The sequence below is a fragment of the Thalia democratica genome, chromosome 7 (genome assembly GCF_965202585.1).
Source record: "Thalia democratica chromosome 7, ktThaDemo2.hap1.1, whole genome shotgun sequence".
Lineage (NCBI taxonomy): Eukaryota > Metazoa > Chordata > Thaliacea > Salpida > Salpidae > Thalia > Thalia democratica.
In genome coordinates this window covers 47,190,212-47,213,515 of record NC_139171.1, presented here as the reverse complement: position 1 = coordinate 47,213,515, position 23,304 = coordinate 47,190,212, and the positions used below count along the sequence as shown (strand labels likewise).

At 25.6% G+C, this 23,304-nt stretch overlaps 2 protein-coding genes and 1 non-coding gene across 3 annotated transcripts in view; all 3 read left to right on the top strand.

The window, feature by feature from the left end:
* Positions 1 to 13,896, top strand: part of LOC145841489 (DDB1- and CUL4-associated factor 1-like) — a 31,926-nt gene extending 18,030 nt beyond the window's left edge. The window contains exons 10-25 of the mRNA XM_082948849.1: positions 283 to 413; positions 570 to 639; positions 779 to 907; positions 1,105 to 1,256; positions 1,858 to 1,963; positions 2,685 to 2,819; positions 3,812 to 3,889; positions 5,072 to 5,231; positions 5,797 to 5,852; positions 7,265 to 7,450; positions 7,548 to 7,619; positions 11,051 to 11,289; positions 11,987 to 12,127; positions 12,854 to 12,920; positions 13,306 to 13,532; positions 13,797 to 13,896. Of these exons, the coding sequence (XP_082804975.1) occupies positions 283 to 413; positions 570 to 639; positions 779 to 907; positions 1,105 to 1,256; positions 1,858 to 1,963; positions 2,685 to 2,819; positions 3,812 to 3,889; positions 5,072 to 5,231; positions 5,797 to 5,852; positions 7,265 to 7,450; positions 7,548 to 7,619; positions 11,051 to 11,289; positions 11,987 to 12,127; positions 12,854 to 12,920; positions 13,306 to 13,532; positions 13,797 to 13,896 (2,049 nt within the window). The remainder of the gene's footprint in view (positions 1 to 282; positions 414 to 569; positions 640 to 778; positions 908 to 1,104; positions 1,257 to 1,857; positions 1,964 to 2,684; positions 2,820 to 3,811; positions 3,890 to 5,071; positions 5,232 to 5,796; positions 5,853 to 7,264; positions 7,451 to 7,547; positions 7,620 to 11,050; positions 11,290 to 11,986; positions 12,128 to 12,853; positions 12,921 to 13,305; positions 13,533 to 13,796) is intronic.
* Positions 9,014 to 9,210, top strand: LOC145841797 (small nucleolar RNA U3). Its single transcript, XR_014370173.1, has one exon. It is a non-coding gene; the product is annotated as a small nucleolar RNA U3 (small nucleolar RNA).
* Positions 13,897 to 14,231: 335 nt separating the features above from the next.
* On the top strand, positions 14,232 to 22,231 carry LOC145841006 (DDB1- and CUL4-associated factor 1-like). The gene is made up of 6 exons (XM_082948365.1): positions 14,232 to 14,313; positions 15,321 to 15,414; positions 18,121 to 18,266; positions 20,592 to 20,652; positions 20,874 to 21,029; positions 22,136 to 22,231. The coding sequence occupies exons 1-6, from the start codon at positions 14,242 to 14,244 to the stop codon at positions 22,159 to 22,161; spliced, it is 555 nt and encodes a 184-aa protein (XP_082804491.1). The 5' UTR covers positions 14,232 to 14,241; the 3' UTR covers positions 22,162 to 22,231.
* The last annotated feature ends 1,073 nt before the right edge of the window (positions 22,232 to 23,304 follow it).

Here is a 23,304-nt window from a genome sequence, read left to right as displayed (position 1 = left end):
CTATTAAATCTGGCTGAATCATACTAGCTTGTACACTTATGTATAACGTACAAAAAGACAGTATAGGTTTGTATAAGATTCTCAAATCTGGCGAAGGTTAAGTAGAATCTCAGATAATTTATTTTGAATTAGTGGTGAGAATAATGTATTATTTTTTCCTTCATAACTGTTTATTACATTAAGTTTAAGTTTCAAAGTATTTCAGTTTGCTTCAATTAAATACCCTATGAGTTGAATTAAGTGAATATGTTCAACTATACAAATGCGTAGGTTTTTTTACAGAATGGTATTCGTTACTTGTTGAATGCTATAAGTGTGCTTCCTTTTATCAACAATAGAGATAAAGAATTGCACAGTTTGATCAATGACAATGACAGAGGTGTTGCCGAATACTGTAGCCGAGCTCTCATGAGGTTTTCATGCTAATATAACAATTGTTTAATAATTTTTACGAGACAATAAAAAGTACTAAAGTCATTTTAAACTTTAGAAAACATAAACTGAAACATATTGCTTGAAAGTAATTTTACTAGTAAAAGTTTAAAGGTTTTATTCGAATTATTTTTCAGGTATTTTAGTACACATATGAAATTGGACTATGGATATCTAGTTTCAAACAGGTCATTAAATTGCTCTAAAGTTAGTTTATTGATTAGAACTTTCGTATAAAAATTGAAGTATAAAAATATTTTATTGTATTTAACAATTGTTATTTAAAATGTTATAATTAAATACAAGTTTAATAGAATAAGTTTATAAGCTTTTTTTACTTTAACAGATTGTTCTAGTCAATGATAGACTTGAACTGCTAAAACTTCTTGATGTCATGAGATACTCAAACTTTGAGAAAAACTGGTGTCCAATTAAAAAATTTGACAAATACGATGGGGCCCAGTTGCTTTTAAAGGTATTTTTTTAAATTTGTCAACTACAATTTTATCTACGTTATGATTAAAAATTATTTTATAGAGTTTATAAAATATTGTATAAGATGTTTTTTTCGTAACTTAATATATATTTTTTAGAATGAAGTACTTTCTTTAAACAAAAACAGTTTGAGAAAGTTCATATTTTATATTTAAAAAAGATTTCAACTTTTTTAAGATACTGACGGCCTCAGTGAAGTATGTTTATATTGAACAAATTCATTTACTTAATTGTCTGAGCATTGTTACAGTTGCACCTCAAGTAAGATCGACTCTCATGTCGACCCAGATCAAAGATACTGTTGGTGTTACTCTGGCAGAAATTGTAAAGTAAGTTGTTTGTAAATCACAATTTCGTTTTGAAAGTTAATGTAGCAGCTTAATTTTTCGTTACAAGTTTTTTCAATTGGTGTTGTTTAAAGTGATATACTTAAGTTTAGTTTTTGAATAAACTTTTACTGCTGATTTACTTTATAATCGTTTTAAATTTTAGCTTAGTATGAAAAAGTTTCAAAGGTTACTGAAAATAACCTTATTTCAGGTGTCTTACAAAAGTATAATTTCTTTACAAAAAACTATTTTTATTTATTTAATTTATTCTTTGAGATAATTTTATTAAAAGAGTAATTTCATTAAAAATTAAATGAATTTCAAAGTAAATCAAAGTTTACTTTTTAAACTTTTATTAGAGTAGCACCAAAGGATTTTTTAAGTATGAGTTTATTAAACTTTTACAACATTTGAAAAAAAAAACATAAATACTCAAAAAAGATGTTATTAAAAGAAATTTAATTTTTCGAATCAAAAGGAGCTTGTTAATAATTCTGCATTTAATTAGCTTTGAATATATTTTCTTTTTAGTTTTGGTATAATGCGAATATGTGCACTAATATAAATTTCATTAGAATATTTATTTTGGAGTTTTTTACAGATTACTTGTGAATATAATTTTTCAAAGTGAAGAGCCAAGTAGCACTGAATATTGTAAATATGCTCTGTTGATACTGATCAACTGCGTTTGTTGTCCAAAGCTAATGGTTAGACTAAATGCTTTTTGTATTTTATCTATTTTCGATGTTTTCTTTTGAAACTTAGTTAGTGTTTTTACAGCTAATACAGTTAGTGTTTTTACAAAGATTTATTGTAATGTTCTTTTTATTTAATTTAGTTTCAGGTAAAAAAATTCTACTATTTTAAATGTTTTTGTTTTAGCAATTATGTCTTATAAATTACTTCAAATTAGCTTAATACAACTCAATTCTAATCTAAACTTTATAAACAAACTTTTATACTTTATGACGAAGTAATTTTAGCTAGACTTTTCAAATTCATTGTATATAACTAAAATTACAATATAATATTAATAGTTTTTAGCAATATTATTCTGAGGATGCGCTAAACGAAATTAATTAGTAAATTTTTTTTTTTGAAAATGAGTGACTTATGTTTAAATTTTTTAGTAAAAACCAGTACCAAAACCAAATTATACAAAGATTTAAATAATTTCAAAAATAAACAAAAACTTTGTTTTAAGTAGTGCAAACAAGTAGTGCACGTTTCGTAACTAAACTACAAAGTTAATGTTTTCAGTCTTGGACCGGATTTTTTTTATTTTTTACTCACAGGAGTAATGTATCTATCTTAATGTTTGTTTAATGTTAAAACTTTTTCATCAAGAATAATAAAGTAACTATTTTTTAGATATACACAAAAACTTACTACCTTTTTAAATATACTATATCAATTATTTTTGACTAGAAAAAGTACGGAATGCTACCAGATAGTTTACTAAACACACAAAACATGGAATCGTTTGAAAATACTTCGTTGGAAAGACTTGTGAACAACAGAAAATTGTTTTGGGAAGTTATCACCAGTGGTAGCGGTTTAAATGTTAGTTTTTATTTTTATAGAAACGTATAAATTGAGTTTGTGAGATTTTTAGAAAACTCTTTTTAGGTCAGTCATTAAACAGTAAAACTTTACTATATTTCTACTAATGTATCTGAACTGGGTTATTATTTATAACAAACAATAACTTTTAATTTTGTTAATGTAATTTTACAGTATAGATGTGTTTATTTATAAAGCTGTTTGGGTAAATTGTACATTTAAATCAACAATTTAATTGTATTTGTTTACATAGCTCAGTCTTATTAAGGCTGTTGTTATTAAAGTGAAAATTTTTGAAAGAAATAAAGTTTTTTTTAAACAAAATAAGAAACTGTCAAAGTTAAAAAACAGCACTATAACTACAACTAGATTTGTAGGCGTTAATTATAATTTTATGATTTCACTACAGCTTTAAATGATTCTTGAAATTTCCTTTAACTTTTTATAAACTTTCGACTTAGAAAATGTTATTTATATCTAAATCTCAATAGATAACTTTTTACTTAAAATTTTAATTACTACTATAATAAACAGGAAACAATATAAAGTTCTGAGTAACATTTGTTTCTTACGAAAATTGTTACACTACTTAACATTTTTAATACTTATTTTGTTTTCAAATCGAGGTAAACTATTTATAAAAAAAACTTTTTAGATAAAAACAGATATGTTTATTGAATAATAATAAAATAAATTACACGTAGTTTATAAAGAGCTACACTATGAAAAGGAGCCAATACAAATAAAGATAGATTTTTTTTGTTACATAGTTAAGTTTTTGCTTTTGAGTTGAGTAGTCTGTTATTATTGGAGTAAAAATAAGTACAAATATAAATTAAAATAGAGTATTTTTTTAATAATAAATTTTCTTAAAAACAAAAAGTACTTGAGGTCCAAAAATTTATTACCAGTAAAGTAGGTAACTAAAAGTTAGGAGTTTTTAATTTGTAATATTTTAGATTTTTTTAGTCTTACTATAAAATGTTTTTTAGGACTTATTAAACTTGATGCTGCCAAAAAGCACTATGTTCACCGATGATCAAGATGAGATCTCACAACTTACTTGCCATGTTTGTTTTTGTTAATTTTTAAGTATTTACTGATTTTGATTTAACGTGTATATTGTGATTTATCTTTAAAACACTTACATAAAAAGTTTTAAGCAAAGTGGTTTAGGTCTAACTTGGATTTTGATTCGTTGTTTTATGTTTAATTTTTTTTTTTTCAAGTAGTTTTTAAGTGTTTACTAAGTCCTGTTCACAAAGTTTGAAAAAAGGGAACTATCTAGAATGTAGTGTATATGTAATAAATGATAACTACTGTATTATAATATGTTTTTGAAAAAAATAAATACTTAGTCAATATATTTTTAAAGTAGTTGAATATTTATCTATACAATGCAGTTTTATACTTAGAAATAATCACAACTAAAGTTTTTACTACCTTATAAAAGTTTAAATGTTTTAATTTACAGTGTGAAAGCTTAGGCGTTAAAACTTAATATGCAGGTTACGACAATAGTATTTTGTAATATTTTTTTAAGAAGGTTGTGAAGTTCTATCTACACGCAGGGTTCCCATTTCCCTATAATTTCCTATAAATCCCTTTTAACTTGCAATATTATGAAAAATCCCTATAAATTCCTAGGAAAAATTGAAAATATGTGAAAACCTCTAGAAATTACGTTTTTTACTTCGTAATTAAAATTTGAAAGCCAAAACAGCAACACTGCGTGGTGAGAAACACATAGAAATATTTATTATTATTTTCAAATTCAATTTCAGCACAAAACTGTGATTCTACTGCACCACCTAGACGATAATTTTTTTTTTATTTAATATAAAATACAAGTTATCTAAAGTTTGCTTATTTAACTAAAATCAGAGCTCAAAAGCCCTCGAACTTTTGTAAATTTCTTACTAAGACTGTGCTTATAAACGGTTAATGAAATATTTTACTTTATGTACTTTAAAAATATGTTTGTAACGTTTAAAATTTATTGTTTTTTTTTTGGCAATTTCTTTATAAATTTTCTATATTATATGGATTTCCCTATAATTATTTTTTGAAAATTTTTGCAAACCCTGTACAGGGTAATTATAGTTATGATAAGTTTGAAAATTAACTCAATGCTTTTAATATTTGATCAAAAGTATTAACTAACTTATTTAGAAAAGATTAAGGCTTGAAAAATAAATAACAATTTAGTTTTTTTTCTATGAATCAGAACGAAATTTTATCAACTAATTTAGCTTTTGTGTGGACTCTCGTGCGATGAAAGGATCAGACAAGTTTTGTCGAAGCTGCCGTGTCTGACTTATGAAAAGCTACAGAAAGTTGTTCGGAGGCAAGACAATACAAAGTGCTCGCCTCATTTCAAACTTTTTCTACAATACATTCATCTCCTTTACAGTTGGTTTTAATTATCATTTGAATTAAACGATTTTAAAAGCATTTTAAACCTTATTTTTCTGTTGTAGTTTTGAGCAGACTAGACTGCGTTAAATTACAATAGATTATATTCTAACATTTTAAAATTTAAACAATGATAAATTATTAAGTAAGCTTAGAGTTTAAAGTAATACATTATAACAGTCTTAACGCATATCAAACTTGAAGTGTAAACTACAAAAAGTTATTTGAAGTCTGTGTACTTTTCTACAGTTTGTAAAAAAAAAAGTTTCTTTTTTATTTTAATTTTAATGGAAATACATTTGATACGCTATTTATCATCAAGACATACTAAGTAGTACATTTAAACCAAAAATATATTAAAAAGATCTTAAAATGACATGTTCAAAGTATTAGATATTTTTCTATGTTTGTCTATAAACATGTTATAAGCTGTATGTCTCAGAATTAATTTAACACTGCTCTTTACTTAAATGTTGAGAAAAACTAAGTTGTGTTTAACTTTTTAAATTTTTATTTACAACTTTGTTTTGTAATTTGTTTACTGACAAAAATACCTATCCAGAAAGAATCACTGGAAACTCATTCAGTTTACTAAAAGACTTAGAAACACAAAAGAAGGTAACATTTTTTTCGATTAATTTTATCTTTTATACGGGTAGGTGTCAAATTTGCACGAGTGCACAAAATTGCACGAAGATACTTTTGCATGGAGACATTTTTCAATGGTTGAGTTTTTTTATTATTTTTAATTTTTCTATTATTTTTTTTTACTGTTACCTCTAACCCTTACCCTCGGTCAGTAACCTTTATTTTTAATTAATTACTTTTATTTATTCTTTTTTCTTGTTTTTTTAACAATAATTTTTGTTAGTTATTTTTATTTTTACTATCACTGTTACCCCTTATCCTCAGTCAGTAACTTTTTTTTTTCATTTTCTTTTTTATCAATTTATCTTTTAGTTTTTTTTTCTGTTTTTTTTTATTTCGTGCAAAAATTACCCTCGGTGCAAAATTGACCCTTGGTGCAAAACTGTCTTCATGCAAATTTGTCATCGTGCAAAAGCATCTTCGTGTAAAATTGACCCTTTGTGCAATTTTGTCTTCGTGCAATTTTGACCCATTCCCCTTTTATACATATCGCTTATATACTTCCAGTAGATTATTAGCTTATATATTGTAAGTTTACTAGCTTCACTAAACAAATTGTTTGTTATAAAATATGTTATTATAGTTGACTTAATTTAGTTTGTTAGTTATTGAAAAAAGTCTTAACTATATAAACTAAATTGTATTACCTTTGTAAAGAATATAAAATCTTACAGATATTTAAAATACTAAATATGCTTCATAAAAAACTAAGCTATTAAACCAGGGTTTGCGATGTACTTTTCAACTTTACAAAAAAGTTTCTGTGATAAGAATTTTAATTTCAATATTCAATGGTTGTAGTATTTAATTTTTTTTTTTCATCACATATTAGGTTACAAATAGTATTATTATATTCATTACTACAACAGGGTTGCCAAAAAACCTGGAATTTGACAATTTAGGCTAAAAAACCTGGAATTTTAACAATTTTAACATGTTCAGTAGTAAAATTTCGATTTGACACAAAAATTCTATCGTATAGATAGAAAAAATTGTCATTATCAATAGAATTTTTTTACTAACAAACACATTTAAAATAGTTATACAGTATCTTTTCAATGTTTTTGTACTATTTAACACAGTTTCTTACCTTAAACTTAACTTTAAACTAAAAATAGACCCAAAAATATGTGCTTTTAAAAACCTTGAGGAAACTTTGAAAACCTGAAGAAAATTTGTCAAAACATTTGGCAACCCAGCTACAATTATTCTAGTTAGCTGTGGCACAAAAATAATTTTTCCATACAGTACTGCTCGCAAACAACTTTTTGTAGTAAAGCTTGCCCATAAAATACTGCTAACCCCTTTTTTTTAAACATTTCAAAACTTACTTAGTTTTTATTTTATTTTTAAAGCAAAGTTCTTGAGAACAAACTTTGTAGGAACGGATAGTCAGTCGTACGCCTATCAGTTTTAAAAACGAAGAACTTCTTAAAATTATTCACGAGCATTTGCAGTACAGTGGCTTGTCAGAGACCGCAGCAACCTTGGCAAAAGAAGCTAAGCTACCTAAAGAAAACTTACGCGAACCTTTGCCCATTGACAATAAGGGAGACCATCAAACGGAGGTAAATTTTAAAGAAGCAAATTTGTTTTGTTGAGTAAATAACGAATTTTATATTGCAACTTCAAATAATAGTTTGTACACGATAACTTATTTTTTAGGTTAAACAGCAAGAAAGAACAAAAATCTGTTTCAGAAAAGGAGATTTTGCAAAAACATCATTGCCCAAACAGGTTTCTTTATTTGTTGTTAAGCAAATTCTTATGTGTTTTAAGTACTTATTACTTTTTGTCCAAAGGCAGACATTGTGTTTTAGTATGTATAGATTTAGTTATTTAGTGTTTTTTATTTTAAAAGACTTTGCTTGAAATCAAACTTATAACTATCATTCTATAGTTATACCTAAAAAGTTGCCAAAAGTTATGAAGATGAAGTATTTTAAGTATATAATTACTTTTTAACAAGGAATTTTTCTGCCGTTTATCTAAAAATATTAATATTTGGGTGTGAACCATTTTGGTATTTAAGAAATGTAAAAATTAGATAATTAATATTATATTTATATATATTTTTTTAAAATAAAATTATTTATTAGTTTAAAAATTTTCGTAAGTAAACAAATACATTCGGTTTTCAAACTGTTATTTACAACATAATCTTTTACACCTACTGTGTATTTGAAATAGTAGTTAAACTAAATTGATAAGTGTTAAATATATTGTGTAAGTATATAAATTATTTGTACAAAGCTATTAAAGCTTATTGATAGTAAAATAAATTGAAAAAAAAAAAGGAATAAAACCGTATTTAGTTTTTTAATTTTTGTCTATAATTAACAAAACCAATAAACAGTTTTTATTTTTACTAAGTTTTAATAGTTCTTAACTTCTTTTTGTATTTTACTTAAAAATCAAGAGCAATAAAATTATAATTATATTATTTACAGAATTAGTTTTTTTTTCTTGTTTTCGTCACTTCTAATCATTGCATTATTTCATTTAGAAATTAAAAAAGCAGCCTTTCCAAAATTTGGAAACATCTGATGCTTATTTTTTATTGTTTTTAATTTTATTATTAGCTATTATTTAAAAAAATTACAAATTTTAAAGTAAATTTGCATTTAGATAAACAAGTTTTAATGCTATTTATTTTTGAACTCCAAGTTTCAAGTACAATTAGATTTGTAAAGCAAAGCATATAAACAAAAATTTAATGTAAAATTTTTAGCTTTTTTATTTATTACTTGAAAAATGATATAATTTTTTTTTGTTTATTTTATGTACTATAGAGCGATAAAAAGAAAACTTATTCTTTAAGAAATATTTTTGCTGTTTTTTTTTAATCAAAACAAAAAAGCTTTGAGTTTAACATTAACAAACTTTTTTTCAATTTATGTTGAGCTTTTATCGTAGTAAGAATTGAAATTTTTTGAGTTTTATTAAAACTTTAACATTTAAATCAAAAACTATTTAACTTTATTAAGTTACAGTTTTTATTTAACAATGCTCTCTCTCTATCTGATATGACGTCACAATGTAGCTCTATCGTTTGTGATGTCACAATAGTAAACACCTAAGTTGTAGCTTACACAGTTACAGCTATAATCAAAACCTGCACCTTAATGTTTAAGATCATACTTTTAGGGATCATTTCTAAAGTATGTGTCTCACGAACGTTATTTAACAATGACGGTCAACCTCTCACGATGATGAATTGTGGAGCGGTTTTCTGAGCAGGAAAATGACCTCAGCTTGCTGAGTGTCGTAATGACTGTTCCACTGTTGTTAAGGCGACAGTGGAGGGAAATCTCTCTTTCTGAGTGATAAACAACCAGCCTTGAGGGGCTATTTATTAATTTAAAAACATATTTGTAATTTTTTGTACTACGTTCAATGAAATTTTACGGAATATATACCTTTGTAAAATAATATAAAAGTTTAAATTGTTTAAAATAGCTACATATATTTAATTTGTTTTTTTGTATTTTATAAATCTATAAATGAACAATATTTTCTTAAAGACTTCAAGTTTTCTTTTTTAAGTAGATGTTTTTGTTTTTATATATTTAATTTATATATACAAATATTTAAAAAAATTTCCCAACTAATATTGATTACTGTTATGAAAAATTTACTTAATTTATCAATATTTTTAATTTGTTATACTTTTCAAAAGTAATGTATTAGGTAGAGTTTTAAAATGAAGCATACAGCTATCGCGCAGTCAATTCTAATACTCCTGTTATGTGATAGACAAAGGCACTTATTACGTTGTCTTGAGTGTTTAAATATGATGCATACATCAGGTGAGATCCTTCTTTGAGGGACGAATCAGATTGTGCTTCGTGCCTTTCTGCGTAACAAGAATTTCGGCAAGACACGTTTCACACATCAAGTTATGTGTTCAAACCGTCTTCATTTCCGTTCACCTTGTAGAAGGATCTGACTGTCAAATGTTGCTTGTATATTTATTTTATGTTGTGAATGCTATTGTTCGTGTGCGGCTTTATGACGTCATGAAGAGAGAGAGAGAGAGTGTATAAAAAGAGAAAAGAAAAGATTATGATGTACACTGCACACTGTTCATATATATATATATATTCTTAAGCTGGTCGTCAACTCTTGCTCTTTAGATACCAATTGCTATTTAGAACTTATATATTAAAGCTTATTATCAGAGCAACAAATAGCTCAATAGATTATAAACTTAAATTTATGTAGTTTAAATACATTTATGTTTTTAGTTTACGTTGAAACTTTAATGTTATGACCTCCTTAGCAACACTGTTATTGACCGTTTTGATCATATACATTTTAAAAGTTTTTCATTCTTTAGATACTGGTTTCTCAAAGTTTTTAAAGCCAGTTATAATAAAGGCAATTTACGACTTTCAAGGTTTAAATATACTTAATGCGATATAAAATATTTAGTGCTTTTAATTATGTCTAATGGTAAAAACCCTATAACCGTTATAGATACATCTAAAGACATAAATTCAAAATATTTTGATAACTAGTTAATACTATTGATTGCAAGCGTCTAAATTTTGAACTAGAATAAACTATTTTTTAATATTTTTCTTTAGGCAGGGTTGCCACACACTCAGGAAAACTCAGGGAATTTTGATTTTTTTTTTCAACTCAGGGAAACTCACGGCAGCTTTTGTTTTTTCTGAAAATTTTACAGAAATCTTAAGATTTTTTAAAAAATGTTAAGGAAATTTTTTTCTAGATCTAATTAATTGAATGAGATTTAGATAATCCAGTTTCAATATTTTGTTAAAAAAAGTTAATTTTATTTATTTTTAAGTGCTTATTTAGAAATTGTTTAGCCTTGCATCTAGTTCTTCAATATTCTTAGAATTAACATTGTATTTTTTAATAAATAATAAAAAATTTAAGGATTTAAAAAAACTCAGGGAAGTTAAAGGTTACTCTGGGAAGATTTTTTGACTTAAAGAGTGGCAACCCTGTTCAGGTTAAGAAAATTTTACAAAATTTTTTTTAGAATAAAGTATAAATATATTTTTATAATGATGAGATGAGGTTTCAGACTGAAAGTAAGTATAGTTGTTCAATAAAAATAAGGTGTTTAATTTTTTTTTGTTTTTGTATTTTAAACAGCTGTTTTAATGTTATATAGGAATTACTTTGTTAATCAACAGAAGCATATGAAAAAAAGTGTTGGTGCACTAAAAGAAAAAGTTATAAAAAAAGACATTTTTAAACTGTCCCACAATGGAACAATAGTTGATCAACGAAAAATGAAATGTGAATTTGGAGAAAATAATTGTAAAAGCAATAATTGTATTACCTTGAGACATATAGTCAGTGATTTTTGTAGTCAGCAGCACATGAAATGCTCCAACCCTGTCGTTACTGTACCTCAATTTTCCCTGTACAAGTTAGTGATTATTCTTAACTAGTAAATTATATTAATAGAATGTTGAACTAATAAGTAAGTCAAAATTTAAATAAAAAATTTGATGTTTTAGCTTTAATTTCAGTTGTCAAATATATTAACTAAGAAAAAATATAAGCTAGAACCATTATAAAATTACACGTTGATCATTGATACTTGTTTATCTTTATTTTATCTTTATATTTCATTGTTGTTGTACAGTGAACAGTTAAATTAAAATTTAAGTTTTCATGTATCTTAATAGCTCTACTTATAATTTTTACTATTAAAGTTGGCCGACCATTAATTTCTAGTGTTTAATCTTTGCAAAAATTATATCTTTTTGTTATATGTTTGTAGTACAATAGTTTATGAATTTTATCTGGTGAAGTAATAAAATGTGTTTAAAACACTAGATTAAATTACAAAGTTATGGTTAATACATTAAATTTTATACACACTTTTATGGCTATATTAAGTATTAATTGTATGAGTAAATTAGTTTATTTACTTAACAACTTAAATCAGTCACTAATGGTCGTTCGTCATACTAAAAACAAAATACTTTTTAATAACCTTCAGGTTGAATATAAATACAGGTCTATTTTACAGTTGAATAAAATAATAAATATTTTTTTGTTGAGTTACATATAACTAGACAAATAAGTTAATGTAATGAAATACTATTTTTTTAATACAGAAACCATAAGTGTCAAAGTTCAAGTTTTAAAAATAGAAATACCTCTTTTAACATTGCAAGACGCGCATACTATCGTAATCTAATGCCTAAATTTTGTGGACTGAGAGGTTTTGAGCTCGATAGGCATTTTATGTTCGGAAAGTTTGTTTTTTGCTGTATATTAACCATCGACTAAAGTGAAGTTTAAAGCTAGTTGTTTTTATATTGTTTTTAGTAAAAAACAATTTAAATGCAAGTTTTGAAATTTAATTAAACTTTTTTCTTGTAAAAACAAATACTTTAGAATTGAACAAGTTTACTGTTTTAAATCTTGTTATATAGTTATTGTTTTTATTTTGCTAAATTTGTTTCTTTATAGATATTTGTTTTTCAAAGCTCAGTTTTACTAAAAGTTAGAAATTTATAATTGATTTTATTTTCGTAAACCTGACACTTATTTTTTCAAAATAGTTAAGTTTTATAATTTTTAATAGACTGACATACTGTCCAGCATATTGTAAAGTTATTGTATATAGTTACCTACATACAATAGAAACCGCACGACCATCAACATAAGTTTCTGAGACAATCATGACCAGTTTCGCCTTAGTTTAGAATTATTAAGCATATAGTTTTCAAACAATTAAAAGTTGCGTATAAAGTTCTGATTACATTCAAGTAACGTAATTTAAAAGAAATAGTGAAATTTTTTTTTTCTTTATTGGTAAATAATGTTGAATTATTAAATACAGTGTATTATAAAATAAACTGTATTATAAAATATATTTAATAGAAAGTGTTAAGAAGTTATTATCTGCATGAGATTTGCCCGGCGTTTCTTAAGATGTTTAACGAATAAAAAAAAGTTTAACCATAAATGTATTTTAGGATGCGTTCAGTAATGACTGTTATTCCCGAAGACAGCTTTCAGTGTTTTAACTGTGTCACTTTTACAGTAAGTTTTTTTTTAGCATCTTGTTAAGAAAAATACTACATATAGATACTTTTGACATATGATTTTATTCTTTAAAGAAGTTTATTATACTAAGAGAAAAAGAAATGTATTATTTCGTTTAAATTTTTAGTACAACTTTAAGTAGTTTATGATGCAGATTTATAAGTTAATTTGGTTTGAAGGTTAAATTAAAGTTGTTATTTTATGAGTCAATGTTGTAAAATATAACTATGAGTATAAAATCAATCACATAACTTGCAAAAAAGATCAGTAAAGTTAATAACTTAGGCTAACTAAAATTAATAGTATACTTGTTTATAGTAAAAAAATGTAAGTTTAAGTTACTTTTTGTAGTTTCTCGAGGTAAAACCAACATTTAATTTAGAATGATGGAACTCACTTTTTTATTGGAGGAGAGCACCCTCACGTGATTCGAAGAAACGTTTTCGACGACTCAGACGTGAAAGAAATAAAAATTCCCGGATGCGATTTGAGCGTTGATTTTGTTAACATCACTAAAGATGAACAGTTTCTTCTGTGCGAGTGTTACGATCCTTACAGCGAATACAGTGACTCGTTTCTTATCAACACTTTTCACGATTTTGTGTGCAAGTATGTTATAGTTGTATTTTATTATGTAACATTCATTAAGAGTGTTTTTTTTTACCTTTTGCAGACTAAGAATGTAGTTTTTCTAACTCTCTGCAACTTAAGTACAAATATTAATAAAAAAAAATTATATAGTTGAATGATAAGTTAAAAAATCAACCAGGTTACATGTTAAGTTTATATTTAGTCAAGATATTACTTTCTTACTTTATTATAAGTTTAGTTCAAAAAAAAATACTGTTTGGCAATATTTCTGACCTTTAACAGATGGTCTATCGATGAAGCAAATAACTTAAAGTTTTCAAATTTGCAGCAAGATAGGCTTTTAGGTATTGATACCAGCAACGAAAAAATTAAAGTAAGATAAGTTTAAACAATACCTTTTGTGTTTCTATTTTGCTGAATAATAGATTCACTTATTAGTTTAAACTCTGGAATAAAATTTTTAATACCTGAAGTTTAATAGAAAATACTTGAAGTCTGTCTGAATTAAAAAACAAAGTTTGGCTTTAAACTTGTGTTTGTTACAACAACTTAATTTATCTTATAGTTTTTTTAGATTTTTAGTTTGAATAGAGGAGCCGTTGTGCAACAAATATCAACCGAAGACGACCGCAAAAGTGGCATGGCGAGTTTTTCACACGACGATAAGCTGATTGCTGTGAACTCGTCCGTTTACGACGCCAGAACGAGCAAGAAAGTGCACAGCTTCATGGATTTCGGAAGCACGGAAACCGCTTGCTTTCACCCCAACAACATCGAGTACATCAAAAGGCAGTACGTTGTAAGTTTTTCGTGCACAAAAAAACTTTTGTAATAACAAGTTGCAATGCAAGTAAGGTCTTATAAAAAAAATATTTTTAAAATACTAAGAGAGTAGAAAAGTTAAAGAAATTTAGTTGTTAATTCGTCTTTCGAGGATAATAAGAGGGTTTAAATATAACTAGTTTGTCTTCTAAATTTTGTCCAAGTTAAAATTTAATTCGTAAATTGGGGTGCACGACTATTCAAATTCGGACAATTCAAATTCTTAAAAAAATGAAAGGGCCCCAACTAAAAAATTAATGTATTTTTTTTGAATAATAAAAATACATATGTAGGTCCTATTAATATCTCAAAGCCGTTTTTTTTTTTTTATAAAACATTAAATACTTTTTGAGATATGGCTCAAATAAAGTAAAAAACATAGTAATTTTTAGTTATTTTTAAATATCTTAAAAAATATTTAAGATTTTACAAAAAAACAAAAAGTGGCTTGTAGATTTTAATTAGATATACATTTGTACTTTTCATTTTTTTCAAATCTATATTACTTTTTAAGATATAGTCTTATAAATAATTTTTTAAGAATTTGAACTGTCGGAATTTCAGTTGTCCAAATTTGAATTGTCATGTAACCGTATATTGTTACCTTTTTGAGTGAAAAATATTGTCTAGATAGTTTGTAATTTTTTGTTACGTATTTTTTAAGGCTTAATATTAAAATCATAAAAGTTAAAATTGTCTTAATAGTATTTTTTGGACTAAAATATGTTAAAGCAATATATGAGTTTACTTTGTTAAAATATAAATTCAAGTGTTTTATTATTTTCAAATGCAAATGTGTACTTTAAAAAACGGTGAAAACTAAAGTTTTTTTTTTATAAATTTATATATGTTTTAATGCAATATCGAACACCACGGGTTTACGCTGTTTTCTACCAAAAATTTTAGTTTAAAATCTTACTTAAATTTTTTGTGTGTGTTAGAATTTATTTTAGCAATTTTCACTTATAACAATTTCATTTAAAGTGGGACCTGAGAACTTTCAAACTTTTACATACAGTAAAAGAGTTTAAAGAGTCAAACCTAGCATTTAACTTCCGTGGCTCTGCAGTATATTCAAGTAAGCTGTTTACTTAAACATACTTATCATTAGTGCAGCATTTTACTTTTTTAGCTTACAGTTACGCAATGTACAAGAGAACTTTATCTCATCCCTTCCTAAAATCTTTAGTTTTTTCACTAATTCGATGTACTTAACATCGCTTTCTAATTATTTTTGTGTCCATTCTTCCTGATGTCCTAGGATTTTTGTGTCCTAGGACAAAACCGGTCGTAGGTTGTCTCGGATGCTGTTGTTGTTGTTGATTGTTCGGTAAAGGTCAATATTTATTAACTATTTTTCAAAATGGGTGTTTTGATAATCAAGTGTTTGTGAAACTTATCTTCAAAAACAAGTTCGTTGGAATATACAATAACAACAACAATTTGCACAGTGCTTTTCTTTATTAAATGACATATTTTTATCTGTGCAAAACAATTAACACAGTTCCACTGAAATCTGTAAAAAATAAGTAGTGCAAAAAAGAATAAAAAAGAAAGAGTATGAATACGTTTGTTTACTTAAACGTAAGTCATAACTATTATAGGTCATAAACGTTGTATCTACTACTAGTTATAAATTTATAAAACTTAAGATTTTCATTTAAGAAAACACACACATATTTATCTTCTTTATCTTTTATTCATTTTGCAGTACTTAGTTTTTGATTCCAATTTGTGAAAATGACTGTCCCACCGGTGTTAACAAAATTTTAGTGAAATCCAGCCCGCCAGCATGTAAATGTGGCCCGCTATACAAAATTTGAAACTTACGCTAGATATTCTTGGATTTGAAGGAAGAGCAGAAAGTTCTCTAACACAATTTATGAGAAATTTTTAACTCACTCTAGATCAGGGTTTCCCAAACTTTTTTTTCAAATGATCCCCTTTAAAGAAATTAAAAAAGCTATGGCTCTCTTCAACAAGATTAGTCAAAAAACTACAATTAAAAGCACCTAAGACCTTTTTTTTTGCTCTTCATCAAAAACTCCAGAATATCTAGTGTAAGTTTAAAAACTACTATTAAAAACATCTACAGTTTTTTTTTTTTGCTCTTTATCAACACCTTCAGAATATTCAGTGTAAATATCAAATTATGACCTCATGGTCCCCCTTGTGGCTCTTTAACTGTACACTTTAAGTTTGCAGGTTAAAAAAACTTAAAGCTTATGTACTTATGGAAACTAAATTGACTTTTTTTTCAAATAAAAATACTCAAAATATAATTGTTGTTGGCACACAATTTTTTTTAATGTTTCTACTTTTATCAATGTTTGAATAAAAGTTGTGTATATAAAAACATCTGTAAGCAGTGGATGATGGTGCCTCATGGCCCAAAGATTCAGAGAGATCAGGTTGACCGCCAGAGGGCGTATTGTCGACCTGACTTTTTTCCTCATGCACCTGCTGTAAACGTGCAGAGGCCCTAGTCCGCTTGCGCTTGGGGGATAGCTTAACAAGGGGCTCGTTATTACTGCATAGCTTATTTTTACTCATAATTATTTAATATAAGAACAGACAGGAAGTTGAAAATGGTACTATTTATATACAAAATAAAAACACACAAATAATACTGCGACACTATTTAAAAATATACTTACTAACAAAACACCTGGAAGGTGTCAAACTGAACAAGTAGTTAATATGTTTATAAACACCCAATAATTTAAACTACTTGAAATACCAAATACAAAATACAAGAGTCAGACTGTAATGTATAACTCTTTATAGAATAGTTTATCTAAAACACAATAGATAAACTAAGTTAATTTTACTAAAGAATTATAAGCTGCCAATCACAATTCAATAATGCAGCTGATACTGAAAAAGCAATCAGAATATATATATTTTGTTAGGAAAAAACAACATATATACTAACACTAATTACAACGTATTTGTCTATTAGTCACGCTTGACTGCACTAAAATTGCCACGTGAAATGTTCATGTTTCATAACAAACACAAAATCCGCAAGTCAGGGTTAGTGTTTGTTACACATCAAATATTTTCAACACTTGAATTAAGTTTAACATTTGCACTCGAAGAAGTATTGGATGAAGATTATTTTAAATATTTTCTCATTTATTAATAATTATTTTAGTCAACTTAACAGTAATTCTAAGTTAGTAATTACCCGAACATTTTCTTCTGCTTTTTTAACTAGTTATCTGTTTTAAGATTAATTAGTTCTTATCATAAACATAATGTGCTACCACACTGTTTTCAAACTTCAGTCAAATGTGACTTCCTTTTGTTAAGATTTGAAGTTTAAAAATTTCTAATTATAACTTTTATATTGTTCTAACAAGGCAGAATTTTTTTACTTTCCTTGCAAAGAAAGAATAAAGTTGGTATAACATACAGTCTACTTTTTTTGTTAACACTACTATTAGTCTACTATTAGTTTATAAAAAGATAAAACTCATGCTTTGGTATGTCGTTAAATCAACTATTGACAGTCGAACGTTACAGATACATGTTACAGATTGATTTACTTACAATTTTATTAGAACACTACTTAACACTAGTAGCTAGAAAAGCTTGTGTACTTAATTTTTTATATACAAGATCAAATTTTAGCTTTATCTAATTTTAAATACAAAAGTTTAGAAATACATTTGTTTTACAGTTTGTAATAGTTAAAGGTTTTATTTAAAGCGTTGACTTCAATGTAAAACCCGAAAACCGAAAATATAGATTTATAATAATAAAACTAGAATAATTGCAGCTCCATCACCACAAGCTGAAGGTTCGATTCATTCCATTAAAGTTGTTGATGGGTTCAACTACAATTTAATGAATAGCTATCAGACCAAGCACCTTGTTACTGATCTGTCTTGCGACATGCAAGACAATCACCTTGCCATCATAGAGGTTATTTGCTTTTTCATTTGTTTCAGTTTTAGCTTAAAAGCAATGATTTCGTGTACATACTTAGTTTATTTTTCACAAGAGTATGATGAGCTCATTTAAATCAAGCAAAGTGCAGGGTTGCCACTCGGTCAGGAAAAGTCAGGAAAAATTTAAAAAAATGGCAAAAGTCAGGAAAAAATGGGGGGTTTTGAAAAAAAGTCAGGAAATTTTATAGTAAAAAAAAAAAAGTCAGATTTTGTCAGTTTAAATTTACAAAATTCCTAGTTTTCCAATGCCTTCAAATGGTAAAAATTAATTAAAAGTCCTTCAAAGTCAGAAAAAAGTTCCAAAATTTTCCTAGAAATTTACATAAGTATTTAGTTTTATTTCCAATGCCTTCATCTGGTATAAATAAGTAAAATATTCTTTACAAAGCTGCAAAAATTTTCTATTAACATATTGAACAAGTACCCTACTTGAACAAGCAGATTTTGTAAGCTTTTTAGTATTGATGATCTGTAGCAAGGACACTTCCATAGTGAAACTGTGATTTATACACAAAAGTTTATCTAGCATAATTTTAGAACCATAGTGTTTTTGTTTAAGAGTAAATAATTGAGTTCTTTATAACAAAGCAGTTAGTTTAGTATTTTATGTAACAAGTTAATGTGTATACTTTACCTCTTTATAATTTTTTCAAAGTTGTTTAAATTTATAAAATAAGTTGTAAGAGAGGTAAATGCTAAGATTAAGTTTACTTATTATTTGTATTTTTTGTAGAGTAACTTAAGTTTTCAAAGTAAATAAGAGTATATTTATTTGTTACAAATTTTATACCAAATGATAAGAGGAAATATTTTATAAATGAAAGTAAAATTAATGAGTGCCAAAAAAAAAAGAAATGAAGCCCACAAGTTGTGGCTTGGTTTAGAGAAAAGGTTCTCTTCAAGAAGTGTAGGGGCAGCAGATGAAAGCGATTTAAATAAAATGAGGCAAATGATTTTAACTGTCAAGAAAATGAAGCGGAATGCAGTTCAGATGAAGGAAACCATATCTTTATTAGATGAAGAGGTTGAAGTGATAATAAAAAAACGAAGAAAATGAATTTTAGTACATACGTTAAAAAAACAGTATTTGATTAAGTTTTTTATTGTTTTAAGGTTTGAGTTGTAAAAGTTCCTTATTAATTTAAGGTTTTAATTGTAAAAGCTCCTTATATGTCATTTGTGTATCTAGATACATTTATGCTAGGAAATGCTATAAAATTGTGTCTTTTTTCAGATAAGCTGTGTTTATAAGGTAATAATACAAGTATATTGCTGATAGAACTGTTTATTACAAACATCAATCATTCACAGATGGTTCAAGTGGTGTACTGGAAGTTTAATGATAGAATTCAGTAAAAAACTGTTGTTTTTAACCTGTATTAAAATTAGATTGAAAGCTTTATATAGTTTCAAGTAATAGATTATGTATTTTAGATAAAGTTTAATTTAAATGTTTGATTTAGAAAAGTCAGGAAAATTTTGATAAAAAGTCAGGAAAAAGTCAGGAAATTTTTCTCAGCTTGATCAGTGGCAACCATGAAAGTGTCTAAGTCACTTTAAGCAAGTTTAACATAATACGAAAATTTAGCCTATAGAGTTTTAGTAAAAAAAATGATCAGAAAACTATGAAGAGTAGATTTTTTATTAAATATCCTTTTGAATTGGATTTTTTATTAATCTTAACAAAAACAGAATACAAACATCTATGATGTGAGACAAAAAACTTGTTTTTTGTGAATCTTAATATAACTATTTCGGTAACAAAACTCTTATGTTACTGTTAGAAAGCAAAGCAACAACAAATAAAACATTTTAAAATTTTTAATAAATTTAATTAAAAAATTGGTGTAAACACTGTAATGGCAACATAAATTATTTATTAATTTATTAATAAAAATTGGTTTATGTTGCCATTAGAGTATTTACATCAATCTTATTTAAATTTTATGTGCAAATTTTTATTAAAAACAATGTAGTTTATAAATAAAGCTTATGTTAGTCTTAAAAGTATATCTTTCTGTAGTTTTTGAAACTTAAAGTTATGATACTATTTTAGAATTTCAAGTATACACTGTTTATTCAGACAACTAGATAGAGAATTTTTATACATAAGTTTTTGGATTTTCGGGATACTTGAAAGAAATGTTAATAAAATTTTTATTGTTATTAAATAAATAAATTTTAGACATGTTGTTTTATTCAAAATAAATATTATAATTACGTTTTATTTAGTCAAACATAAGAAGTTTTAACTTTGAGTACAAAAGTTTTTGTTTAAAACTTATTATTAAAACTTTAGAGGGATCTGGAACAACAAGAACCTTCTTACTGTCGAGTTTTGCAAGTCGGCTGCGATAAAGGTGACGGTTATAACTTGTTTTTGTTTCTTATTATATATATATTTATATATATATATTGACCATTTAACTGATTTATACCAATTTTCGTTTCAAATAAATTGCAAAAAATGGGTTATTATATAGAGTATTCCTTGCTTGTCAGTTTTGTTTTGTTTTCCGTAAGCTTGAGTTTTACATCTTTAACCTTTTGTTTACTTTTTTACTTTTTTTTTTAATCCAAGACGACGACGAAGAGGACGGAGAAAACAACGAGGACGATGAAGAGGACGACGTTTATTCGGTCGAATCTTCAAATTCCGAAGACATCAACGAAAATTTCGACTCGTCCGATGAGTCCAGTTCAGAAGATTCTGAAGGTAGCTTTTGGAGTTTATCAGGTTATTTCAACTTAATTTATTTGTTCTATCGTAGCAAATGAAGTTTGTATTTAATTAATTTCTATGTGATTATTTGAAAACATGTGTTGACAAAAAACGTAGTCATCTTATATTTTGTACTATTGTTACTTTAATACAGTTTAAGTTTAATTTCTATACAATGTTTTAATGTTTTTTCTTTCTAAAACTACTTAGTTTTATAAAAAATTAGAAGTGAAAGGCAACTTATTTTAGTAAGTTTTTTTTCAATATAAACTCTATTAATATTCAAAATATCCCTTTAACATACTTGGTTGACTGTTAATTTTTGTAGTTTTTTTGTTTTAATAACTCTAATTATTATTTTTTTCTTAAAAAATTAAACAGAACAGATTATTTTCTAAATAAGGAAAAAATTATTTAAATAAGTTCATTACTCAACATTTATTTTTGAGATATTTACGTTCAAAAACAAAAAATGCTGAATAAATAAATTATTTTTCTAATTTATATATTCGATACTTATCTACTAAAATCTGGATTCAGTTAATTTTATCAGTTGTAACTAGTATTCATTTATAATATTCTTTATAAAGTTTTGTTCTAATCTGTAATAAAATAGAATTATTATATTTTATATTGAGGTTGAAAGAAAGGCTTTATTATTTTTGTTTTGAAATCATTTTAAATTTTTAGGGAAAATTTTAATCTAACATTTTATAGAACATAGTTTTTCAAACCAAAGCGTTTCTTCTTTACATAAATTAAAACTGTTTTTTTACAAAAAGTTTTCAATTGTAAAAAAAAAAACAATTTAACCATACAATTTTAAATATAGAGTGTATTAAAACCATTTACTGTTCTGTTTTTAAGTTTTCTTCATGTTTCAAAATTAAAATTGCGTTTTTTTATTCCAGACTACCCAAAATTAACTTAGAATATATTTGTAATAATAAAGTGTTATTCCATAAGTTGATCTTCCAATAAAAGTATAAATAAATTAATTACTTGTGTTTTTAAACTAATACCTATTATAGAGTTGTAATTTTTAATTAAAAGCTTTTTAGTTAATTTGTCTGAAATATTTGTTCAAAACTATTCATAGCAAAAGTTTGATTTATTTTCAGAAACATCAGAAGATGAAGATGAATGATAATCTCGAATAAATAAACTTTATAGCTTTTGAATCAAAAAAATTGATTAGAAGTAAGGATTATTTTTTGATTTTAATTTTGAAAGAAACACTGATTATATTTGATTATAAAGTATAAGTTATCTACACACACTAAAGATCTTATATAGAATTAAGTTTTTGCTAATCTTTTTTTAGCCTTTGTTAACTTCATTAGAAAATTTTCGATTTACAAATTTTATAAAACTTTGCTTGATTATAAGTAAGTTAAATTGTTAGTAGTAAAATAATCGTAGCTTATGAACCTAGATAATTTTTATTTTAGGTGTTTAATCATTCGTAATTAAAATAAACATTTTATAACAAAGTTGTTTTAACACTTTTAGTATTATCATATAAAGTATAATTAATGTTTATGTACAATAGTTTACACGTTTAATCTAGACGAACAGATGTATTTAAGTATAGATCTCAGTCTGTTTTGTTAGATCAAATTTGAATAAATTAAAATTATTTAAATATTTTAAATTAATTTAATACTTCAACCATGCCTGGTATTTTTCCAGAATAGATGCTAGAAAAGATTCTCAATCATTAAAAGAAATAGCTCAGTCATCCAATTAAAATATAATTAAAAATTTTCAATAAACATTAAACAGTAGAATTTTTGTTTTTATTGGAATGTATTTTACTTGAAGTCTATCAATTTTTGTTGAAAAGTTAATAAAATCGTAAAAGTAGAGTAATTTTAACTTAACAATGATTTAAATATTTTCATAAAGCATATTTGGTCAGATTATTTTTAGGTGAAAAGTATAACTTATAAACTTTTATCATAAAGTTACGTTTTTTAACAATATAAAGTGTTTAATTTTGTATAACCAAACAAGTTGGTAAACTTCTACATTTGTTTTATCTTCGAAAATTTGCGATACATAAGATGAAATAAAACAGTTTAGTTTGATTTGCAATCGGATATAAGTGTTTAGAATATTTTAATACGTGATTACTCACTTATCCGGTCTTCAACAGTTTGTATGAGCTTAAATGAAACTTTACTCTGTACAAACTTAATAAAACCACAAAATAAGAATAAACACTGATAAGCAAACACGAAAAGTATATGTTCATAAATCAATATTCAATTATACATAACTAGGTTAA

Bases quoted from the DNA above. Each gene is read 5' to 3' on its own strand.
- LOC145841006 (XM_082948365.1), top strand. From the start codon at position 14,242: ATGGATTTCGGAAGCACGGAAACCGCTTGCTTTCACCCCAACAACATC. The intron at 14,314-15,320 runs GTAAGTTTTTCG...TTTCATTTAAAG, and splicing joins ACATCAAAAGGCAGTACGTT to TGGGACCTGAGAACTTTCAA. The intron at 21,030-22,135 runs GTTATTTCAACT...ATTTATTTTCAG, and splicing joins TAGCTTTTGGAGTTTATCAG to AAACATCAGAAGATGAAGAT.